The sequence below is a fragment of the Phascolarctos cinereus genome, unplaced genomic scaffold (genome assembly GCF_003287225.1).
Source record: "Phascolarctos cinereus isolate Bilbo 61053 unplaced genomic scaffold, phaCin_HiC Scaffold_1;HRSCAF=81, whole genome shotgun sequence".
NCBI lineage: Eukaryota > Metazoa > Chordata > Mammalia > Diprotodontia > Phascolarctidae > Phascolarctos > Phascolarctos cinereus.
Window position 1 is genome coordinate 125,604,021 of NW_027555514.1, and position 11,075 is coordinate 125,615,095.

At 39.2% G+C, this 11,075-nt stretch overlaps 1 protein-coding gene across 2 annotated transcripts; it reads right to left on the reverse strand.

Annotated features, from left to right (window-relative positions):
- Positions 1 to 3,812: 3,812 nt before the first annotated feature.
- LOC144457095 (uncharacterized) lies at positions 3,813 to 10,153 on the reverse strand. 2 transcript variants are annotated; one of them, XM_078154072.1, is made up of 3 exons: positions 10,034 to 10,153; positions 7,495 to 7,666; positions 3,813 to 6,251 (listed from the first exon to the last, which is right to left on the reverse strand). In XM_078154072.1, exons 2-3 carry the CDS (start codon positions 7,540 to 7,542, stop codon positions 4,407 to 4,409), a joined length of 1,893 nt encoding a protein of 630 aa, XP_078010198.1. In that variant the 5' UTR covers positions 7,543 to 7,666; positions 10,034 to 10,153; the 3' UTR covers positions 3,813 to 4,406. The 2 variants fall into 2 exon arrangements, with proteins under 2 accessions (XP_078010198.1, XP_078010199.1); XM_078154073.1 differs by having other exon boundaries at positions 7,637 to 7,666; positions 10,034 to 10,152.
- Positions 10,154 to 11,075: the final 922 nt, after the last annotated feature.

Below are 11,075 nucleotides of genomic sequence, written 5' to 3' on the forward strand. Positions count from 1 at the left end.
TATTGCAAACAGCCAGAAATTAACAATTAAATATGGAGCCACAATCTAGATAACACAAGATTTAGCAGTTTCTACATTAAAGAACTGGAAGACTTAGAATATCATATTCCAGAGGGCAACGGAGCTAGGATTACAAGCAAGAATCAACTGCCCAGGAAAACTGAGTGTAATCATTTGAGGGGGAAAAAATCATTTTTTTAATGAAATGGAAGACTTTCAAGCATTCCTGATGAAAAGAACTGAATATAAAATTTGATTTTCAAACAGAAAACTCTTTGCTGATGATATTAGAATGATGAAATGATAACTTAGAGAATCCTAGAGAATCAAATAAAAACTAGTTAAAATATTTAACAACTTTGGCAAAATTACAGAATATAAATAAGTTCAGATAAATAATCAGGATTTCTAGATATTACCAACAAATTCCAGCAGCAAGACATAAAAAGAGAAATTGAATTTAAAATAATTGTAGACGATATAAAATACTTGTGAATCTACCTGCAAAGACTAACACAGAAACTATATGAACATACTTACAAGACTTTCACTCAAATATAGTCATATTTAGATAATTAATAAAAAAAAAGACTGATAAAAAATGCTCAGTTGTAGGCCAAGCCAATATAAGAAATATTACCATTCTACCTCAATTTATTCATTCAGTGCCATACCAAACTACCAAAAATTATTTTGTAGAACTAGAAAAATAATAACAAAATTCATCTAGTAAAACAAAATGTCAAGAATATCAGGGAAGTCAATGGAAAAAGATGTAAGGAAGGTGAACTAGCTACACCAGATCTCAAACTATAGTACAAAGTGGTAATTATCAAAACAATCTGATACTGGCTGAGAAAAGAGTTGTGGATCATTGGAATAGATTAGGTACATGATACACAGTAGCAAATGACCATAGCAATCTAGTGTTTGATAAACACAAAGATGCAAGTTTCTGGGATGAGAATTCACTATTTGGTGGGTGGAGCCAAGATGGCAGAGTAAAAGCAGTGACTTGCTTGAGCTCTCTCCAAAACCTCTCCAAATACCTGTAAAAAATGGCTCTAAACAAATTCTAGAGCAGCAGAACCACAAAAAGACAAAGTGAAACATATTTCCAGCCCAAGACAACCTGGATCGTGAATTGAAAAGATCTGTTGCCCTGGGCTGAAAGAGGAGTGCAGTTCAGTGTGAGCACTCAGGCAAAAACCAGGCCTCATTGAACCTGCAGCAGGCCTCAGGGGACTGAATCATTAGCAGCTCTGGCAGTTTCCAGACTTCTCAACCCACAAATGTCAAAGACAAATTAGAAGTTCAGTAGGAAAGGTCTGTGACTACAGTGATAGAGAAGCTTGGTCGCAGCCCTAGTCCCAGTGCAGCTCTGAGGTGGTGGCTGCTCTTGGCCCACAGACAGAGGGGAAATCAAGTGGCTGATCAGAGGTGGATTGCATGGATATTTTTGCTGGTGCTGAGGCAGGAATCTCTTGATTTGCTCATGCTTAGATATGGGTCACAGTTATAGGTGTCAATCCTGGGTCAAGGAGGAGGACTGGCATGGTGGAGCTTCTAGTGCCAGTGGAAAGGGAATCTTCCTCATACTTCCAAGGCAGAAAAGGGTGCTTGTGGTCACTATAGAACAGAGAACAGACCAGGAAAGGAGTAAACACCTGTGATCATACCACCTTGGAAGAACTGAAAATTCACAGGTCCCTAGAAGTATCTCTGTAAACAGCTGCACAAAACCCTCAAAGCTTGGGACAGTACATTCTCTACTCTGAAAGCAGACCTCTACCCTAACAAAGTGTATATAACTCAAGTAATTGGCTTGGAACATGAGCAAAAAGCACAAAAAAGTCAGACCATAGAATCTTTCTTTGGTGACGAAGAAGATCAAAATATACAACCAGAAGAAGACAACAAGGTCAAAGCTCCTGCATCCAAAGGCTCCAAGAAAAACATAAATTGGTCCCAGGACATGGAAGAGCTCAAAAAGGATTTTGAGAAGCAAGGAAGAGAAATAGAGGAAAAACAGGGAAGATAAATGAGACTGATGCAAGAAAATCATGAAAAACAAGTCAACAGCTTGCTAAACAAGACTCAAAAAAATACTGAAGAAAATAACACTTTAAAAAATAGCCTAACCCAAATGGCAAGAGGTCCAAAAATCCAATGAGGAAAAGAATGCTTTAAAAATAAGAATTGACCAAATGGAAAGGGAAGCTCACTGAAGAAAACACTTCCTTAAAAATTAGAATGGGGCAATTGGAAGCTACTGACTTTGTGAGAGATCAAGACACCGTAAAACAAAACCAAAAGAATGCAAAAATAGAAGACAATGTGAAATATCTCATTGGAAAAACAACTGACCTGGAAAAGAGATCCAGGAGAGAGAATTTAAAAATTAATGGACTATCTGAAAGTCATGATCAAAAAAAGAGCCTAGACATCATCTTTCAAGAAATTATCAAGGAAAACTGCCCTGATATTTTAGAACCAGAGGGCAAAATAGAAATGCAAAGAATCCACCAATCACCTCCTAAAAGAGATCCCCAAAGAAAAACTCCTAGGAGTATTTTAGCCAAATTCCAGAGTTCCCAGGTCAAGGAGAAAATATTGCAAGCAGTCAGAAAGAAACTGTTCAAGTATTGTGGAAACATAATTAGGATAACACAAGATTTAACAGCTTCTACAGTAAGGGAATAGAGGGCTTGGAATATAATATTATGGAGGTCAAAGGAGACAAGATTACAACCAACAATCACCTACCCAGCAAAACTGAGTATAATCCTTCAGGGAAAAAAATTGTAATTCAGTGAAATAGAGGACTTTCAAGCATTCTTAATGAAAAGACCAGAGCTGAATAGAAAATTTGACTTTCAAATACAAGACTCAAGAGAAGCATGAAATGGTAAACAGGAAAGAGAAATCACAAGAGACTTATTAAGGCTGAACTATTTACATTCCTGTATGGAAAGATGATATTTGTAACTCATGAGACCTTTCTTAGTATTAAGGTATATGGAGGGAAAAAGAAATATATATGGATAGATAGATAGATAGATAGATAGATAGATAGATAGATTGATAGATAGATAGATAGAGGGCACCAGGTGAGTTGAAGATAAGGGGTGATATCTGGAGAATAAAATTAAGGGGTGAGAGAGGAGTATACTGGGAGACAGAAAAAGGGAGAAGTACAATGGGGTCAATTATCTCATATAAAACAGACAAGAAAAGGCTTTTACAGTGGAGGGGAAGTTGAGATGGAATGATTGAATCTTATTCTCATCAGATCTGGCTTAAGGAGGGAATAGCATACACACTCAATTAGGTATGGAACCTATCTTACCCTACAGGAAAATAGGGGGAAAGGGGATAAGAGAGTAGGGGGATGATAGAGGGGAAAGCAGATTGAGGGAGGGGGTAATCAAAAGCAAACATTTCTGAGTAGTACAGGGTCAAAAGAGAGAGTAGAATAAAGGCGGGATGGATAGGGTGAAGGGAAATGGAGTTAGTTTTTCACAACATGACTACTATGGAACAGTTTTGCATGATTACATGTATATAACCTGTATCCATTTGTTCATCTCAATCAGGGTGGGTAGGGATAGAGGAAGGGAGAAAATTTGGACCCCAAAGTTTTAAAAACAAATGTTAAAAATTGTTTTCACATGCAACTGGGAAATATGATCTACAGGCAATGGGGTATAGAAATCTATCCTGCCCTAAAGGAAAATAGAAGGGTGTATTAATAGGATTTAGTGAGGTTCGGATTCGCTCCTATAAATGACACTCTCCAATGCACCAGAAAATAATAGGAAATAGATAATTTATTTAGAAGAAGCAAAGCACAGATAGTTTGAATTTGCATAGAAAGCATAAATAATAAGAACAATCAATAATATAGCACCGATCAAGAGAGTCGGTAATGGAAGAGAATACATCACCAATTCAAGGGAACCTCCAAAGTCAATCAACGGCTGGGAGCCCCGTTGCAGCCAGTACAAACTTGAATTGTGTAAAGATTTTCCCGGGCGAAGCGTCCTTCCCGCGGGTGAGGCTCAGCGGGCTTACAGGACGCAGTGTTTTTATATTGTTCTAAACAAAGAAGGCTTGGGGCCAAGAACCCTTTTTGATGCTTGCGCTATTCATGGTTTGTCCAATACACATCTGACCTTAGCCACGCTCCCATCCGCCTGAGGCTTGGTATTTTGTTTTTTAATAACATCACGTCTCACAAGGAGAGGAGCCAACCCTCCATGTCAACGTGACCTAGGAATGGCTAGTTCCTGGAATGCTAGGCCAAGAACACTCAGGAGATATGGAACGGTCATGACCGAGATTTGAACTGAACCTATTTATTTGAGTGATCTTATTAATTTAAAGGGGAATTTCCAATTTCCATTTCACTTGGCCTTAAGATCATGAGAATAATAGGTGAGGGGCAAAGGTGTGACATGAGTGTATATAGTGCGTATTTTGGTATACATACAACAATTGCATATACAAAGACATAAAAAGAACAAAGCAAGTAGTAGTATGGGGGTAGCTAAGGAATTAAAATACATAGTAGCAGTAGGAGATTTAAAAAGAAAATCATACCAATGATGATTAGTATCTGAGATCACTAAATGAGAAGCTTCGACTAGTCTTCCTGCGGCTATAAGAGTCTGTATTCGATGTTCATTTAACGCGCGTTGGTTGGACTCTAATAACTTTTTGATTTCAGTCGACTGATTCAAGATGTTCATAAGGGGATATAGAGATAGAGACACATGAGGTAGAGGCAAAGATTGGGGTACCCAAGCAAAATTTTTAACTAGGTTAGTGTCTGGTGGAAAGTAAAAATCATTTCCTTGCCAGCGTAGGAAAGATACATTGGATAAGCAACCAGAAAATGGAACAGTAGTAATATCTACAGATAGAAGGTCAGAGTGATTATTAGAGGCTATACAAACATATTGAGTAGATACTTCATATATCATAGAAAAGTTACTCACTGGGTATAAAGTTAGATCACACAAATTGGATGAATGTGAGAGAAGGCAGGGTTCCATCTGCCGAGTCATCATCCCACAAACAATCCCTCCATTAGTTACAACACAATCAGACAGAGTATGAGTTACATTATACCAATCTATATAGTTTCCATAGATATGAGGTAAAGCAAAGTATTTATGTAAGACAAAAGGTATTACATGAAATTGGCACATAACAGTCCAAGTTTTAACTTGGTAGAGTATAATAGTTCCAGCGCACCAAAGTGGAGTGCATCTAGCATTCTCAGGTTTTTGCTTTTTCCATACATCTGACAAGTCAAGTATATCGTTCCATATGTGAGAGTTACCTTCCTGTAGTAATCTTTGGGCATTTTCCTTCTGTATGAGGGTATATAAGTTTTGCAAGGAACATTTAGTCCAATTAAATAAAACACCAATGTTTTTCATAAGGTGTAAATTAACGAGGATGCTATTATTAAAGACTTGTAAAAATTGGCCTTGATATTGTAATGTATTTTGGTGTGGCAGGATCGTTGTGGGTAACCATTGGGCATTCACAGTCAAAGCTTGAGAAACATCTTGTCCAGCACTGCGCAGTCTGCTAGCCAAGGTCTCAAGGTCTATAGAATTAACTATACCCAAACCAGTTCCTGCACCACCAAGTAATGTATCATACCAAGCTCTTTTTTTCCTGACACAACTTTCTAAAGAGGGAAAAGTTACATTATAATGAAACACTATTTTGTGTTGCAAGATAGAGGTGTTAGTACATGAGCGGGGGACACGAATTATTCCAGGAGGTTTCGGAGTCACAGGTACAACCCATACTAATTGGTTTAGATATTCTTCATACAGCCCATTGGAGGTGTTACGACAATAAAAATATTTTCTGTCGTCCGCTTGTGATAGTGAGACAGTGTAGGTGGAGTTTACTTGTGTCCAATTATATGTTACAGATCTTAACCTTTTAGGAAAATATGGACTAGGTGGCCAACTTGTAAGGGTACAGGATATATTGGTACCGTTTGCTGCAGTTACAGTTAGATTAAAACTAGTTAAATTGACTCTCATTAGGGGAAATAGAGGGGCGTCCCAAACTTCTACGTTGAATGGGTATGACCAATTCATGATCTGGGTGTTGTTTTCACCAACGTAGATGGAATCAGTACGCGGTCCTTGCTGAGGAGTTCCCACTGGAATACCTGGAGTCCATGCCATAGTTAGCGTGTAGCAGGAAAACACTGTAAAACACTTAATTTCGCAAAAACATTTGGGTTAGTGGGACATGATACCACTTATCATCACCAGGGTATACTACTATGGCAGTATTAGTGTTTCCTTGTGCGATGAGCTCAGCTGGCCTTGGTCTATCAGATTGATGCTTCTTTATCCAAACTTTAGTACCAGGAATTGCCTTTTCTGGTATCCAGGAGATGTCACTATTATTAGAGCTCCCAAATCCCTGATCTCCTCTTTCTGTGGAGTCAGGAGACCCATTGATTTTCTGCCACGAACCATTTAAATAGGGTAATATCACTAGTTGACAAATTCTCTCACCAGTCTTACATTCAAAAGGTTCGCTTTCATGAGAGTTATGTAAACAAACTTTAATTTCTCCTCTATAGTCATTGTCTATGACTCCACCCAAGACATGGACTTGGTTGTTTAGGGCTAAACCAGATCTAGAGAACAATTGTCCATAGTGTCCTTCAGGGAGCTTAACTCCTACTCCTGTAGAACACAGTTGTTGGCCTAATGGAGGAATATGGACATCATGAATTACATATAGATCATACCCAGCGGAGCCTAAAGAGGCATGCCAGGGCTGCCTAGCATTCTCATGTAAAGTCCACCATTGAATGGTCAAGGGGGACGAAATTCTCCTTATTTGTAAATTAGGAGTCATCATTCTTGAAAGAGGAGTCCCACCCCCATCAGTCAGAGGCCTGTTATTTAATTGCTTTAAGGCCTCAAACAAATTTTCTTTCCATCTCTTCAAATCATGGTTCTCACTTAATTTCTTTAGTTTCTCCTTTAATAATCCGTTCATTCTTTCTATCAAACCAGCGGCTTGGGGATAATATGGTATATGGTAAATCCATTCTATATTATTATATTTACAATACTCATCTATATCCTTACCTTTAAAATGTGTACCATTATCACTCTGTATTTGTAGGGGGGTCCCATAATAAAGAGAAATAATATCTAGGGTTTACAAGTGTTTTTCTGGGTAGCCCGTTTATAGGGGCAGGCAACTAATACCCCAGAGTAGGTGTCCACACAAGTGCAGGCATATTGACACCCCTGACTAACAGGTAAGGGTCCAATATAGTCTATTTGCCAAATTTGAGCAGGTAAAGACCCTCTAGCCAATTCTCCAGTGATTTTCTTCGGCACAGGCCGATGAGCAAATAATTGACATTGTATGCAGTTTTGTACTATTTGCTTAAATAGATCCAGAGGTATGTTAATCCCTCTGTCTAATGCCCACCTGTAAGATGCAAGAGCGCCAAGATGTCCTGCGGTGATATGGACCCATTTTCCTAATTGTGTTTCGTTTTCCTTTCTGGGGGTGACCTTTAAAGCTTTTCCTTGAAGTTTGGATAATTCATCAGCACGGGCATTATACTCACGTTCCACAGAATCTTGATTCACATGGGCATCTACATGAAATACAGATACATTAGTACATTGACACCATTCCCATATTTGTTCCCATAATTCTTTTCCCCACACATCTTTGTCTCTAATTTTCCATTCGTGTTTCTTCCAAATTGGCATCCAAACTGCTAGGCCATTGGCTACGGCCCAGGAATCAGTATATATATGACATTGGCCACCTTGTTCCTTTTGAATTACTTGATAGACAGCCACTAATTCGGCCCATTGGCTACTCCGGCCTTCACCAGAGCTTTCCAAAATAGTATTGCATGAAGGGTTATAGGCTACAGCTTTCCAGCACCTTTTAGATCCTATATATTTAGCCGACCCATCCGTAAACCAGCATGATTCTTTTGTTCAGGGGATAACAAATCATACCCGCTATTCCAAGAGACGGGCGATTGTTCATAAGTTTTTGGTATATCAACATCATTGGAATGTTTTGATAATTCTAATACCTTTTCATGCAAGGTGGAAACACCCGATCTGCCTGTCTTGACTCTATTTTGCAAATACCATTTCCATTTAATAATTGATGATTCTTGGGCATGTCCTATTTTATGTGAGGCGGGGGTCCCCATAATCCAACTCATAATGGGTATGGCTGGCCTCAATACAACTTCATGGTTTAAAGTTAAATGTTCTGTCTCTACCAGGGCCCAATATGCAGCCAATAATTGTTGTTCAAAAGGAGTATAATTTTGGCCAGCAGGTGGCAGTTTCGCGACCAAAATCCTAAAGGAACATTCCTGCCCTGTTGTTTTTGCCATAAACTCCAATCAGCATATCCATGCAAAACTGTAACTTGCAATTCCATCGGCCCTGGCTGTACAGGCCAAAGATCCAGGGCAGTTTGAATAGCTATTTTGGCTTCCTCAAAGGCTTTCGATTCTGTTTCCCCCCATTCAAATGCATACTTTTTCCGGGTAACTTTATACAATGGCTTCAAAATCTGACCTAAATGAGGAATGTGATTCTCCAGAAACCAAACAACCCAACGAACTTTTGAGCTTCTCTTTTGTCCCTAGGAGGTGAAAAATCTAATATTTTTTGCTTGGCCTTGGGGAGGATTTCTCTATGACCCTTATTCCAAATTATTCCTAAAAACTTCACACTTTGAGCTGGACCTTGAATTTTATCAGGATTAATCTCCCATCCCTTCTCCTTCATATGTTCTATTAGTTGAGTTAATCTTTTCTCTACCACCTCTTTATTCTCTGCCTGTATTAAAATATAGAGGTCAAACTCAAAAATTTTAGACAATCCTTGGGGTCTAGCCACACTCCTCCAGCTCCCCCATCACTTAATCTTACAAGCCAGGAGATTGCAGGCTCTCCTGATCGCTGTGAAAACCTACTAAGCAAATCAGTAATTTCTCTTTGGGAGTAATCTTCCGTGATTTCAGTCACCCGGGTGGGTTAGCTCCCTCCTTTTCGGCTTTTCTCCTATCTATCGGCCGAGCTTCCCCATCTTAACATCCGGAATCTCCTCTATCTTCCCCCCACCTATCATCATCTTCATCCCAAATATCACCTTCCCAAGTATCAGGGTCCCAATTCATATTTGCTGCGGCGATTACAGCATGCACTTTCCTTTTACTCACCCTTCAAATTTTCTACACACACTCCTCTCTCCTACATGCTTAAACTTCCTTGCCTTTCTTTCTAATGATTTAAAATCCCCTTAAAACCTGTACATATCTCATTCCTTTCTAATTCTGACCTAACACTTCAACAATCCTTCCCAACTTGCCCTCTACCAACCATATAACCTAAGTAATAAAGTATTCTTCTCTCTTTCCCTCTCCCATCCACGCACTGCTTTGAAGCTGCTGTTACCTGGGGAGGGAGAGGGGGAGAATGAAGGCAACTTTTCAGAGTCCTGCTGCAGCCTTTGGCTGTCTGGCTGCAAACAACCCAAAAGGGAGGGAAATGATGTACTGGTCGTATCCCCCCATTATCCCTGCTGGCAACCGGCCCATCCGTCGCACCCCAAACGAGAACCCCCAACACCCCCAATCCTCACTAGGTCCTGTACACTGTGACCAGGTTTTTGCGAGCGAGGAAAACGGAGGGTCCTCCCAACCGGGGACCTCTACCGGAGCCCGGGGCTCTTTCTCTTAAAGAAAGGCATTTATACAGCGAATCCTGTTCGTGACGCCAATTTTGTATTAATAGGATTTAGTGAGGTTCGGATTCGCTCCTATAAATGACACTCTCCAATGCACCAGAAAATAATAGGAAATAGATAATTTATTTAGAAGAAGCAAAGCACAGATAGTTTGAATTTGCATAGAAAGCATAAATAATAAGAACAATCAATAATATAGCACCGATCAAGAGAGTCGGTAATGGAAGAGAATACATCACCAATTCAAGGGAACCTCCAAAGTCAATCAACGGCTGGGAGCCCCGTTGCAGCCAGTACAAACTTGAATTGTGTAAAGATTTTCCCGGGCGAAGCGTCCTTCCCGCGGGTGAGGCTCAGCGGGCTTACAGGACGCAGTGTTTTTATATTGTTCTAAACAAAGAAGGCTTGGGGCCAAGAACCCCTTTTTGATGCTTGCGCTATTCATGGTTTGTCCAATACACATCTGACCTTAGCCACGCTCCCATCCGCCTGAGGCTTGGTATTTTGTTTTTTAATAACATCACGTCTCACAAGGAGAGGAGCCAACCCTCCATGTCAACGTGACCTAGGAATGGCTAGTTCCTGGAATGCTAGGCCAAGAACACTCAGGAGATATGGAACGGTCATGACTGAGATTTGAACTGAACCTATTTATTTGAGTGATCTTATTAATTTAAAGGGGAATTTCCAATTTCCATTTCAAAGGGGAAGAGGATAAGAGAAGGTGGGGGGAGATAGAAGAGAGGGCAAATTAGGGGAAGGGGTATTCAGAATGCATGAAAAAAGACAATAAATTTGGAGAGTTATTTTAATTTTCCCAAATGACAGAAGAGAAATCAGATATAGAGGGTATTTATGAATAATCAACTCAATAAAGTGGATATTCTATTTATCATTGACCAAATAAAAAAAATTTTAAAAATAAAGTGATTTCTTCTTCCTCACATTTGTCATAGCACTTTTCCTGAACCTCTTATTTGTAATTATCTAACTCCTATTTGTAAGTTTTACTTATCTTACTAAACCATATACTTGACTTCAAAAAAAGAAAAGAATTTACTATTTGAAAGAAAGAAAACTGGTAAAACTAGAAAGCAGGTTGACAGAACTAAGCATAGACCAAAATATCACACTCTATACAGAGATAAGTTCAAAATAGGTACATGATTTAAACAAAAAAGGTGATACCATAAGAAAATTAGGGAACATGGAATTGTTTACTGGTCAGATCTATGGATATGAGAAGAATTTATACAAAACAAGAGATAGGAAGCATTATGA

Excerpts from the sequence above, each read along its gene's own strand:
- LOC144457095 (XM_078154072.1), bottom strand. The coding sequence starts at position 7,542 with ATGGGTCCATATCACCGCAGGACATCTTGGCGCTCTTGCATCTTACAG. Across the intron at positions 6,252-7,494 it reads GGCGCTCTTGCATCTTACAG|TGTTTTACAGTGTTTTCCTG; the intron begins GTGGGCATTAGA and ends TGCGAAATTAAG.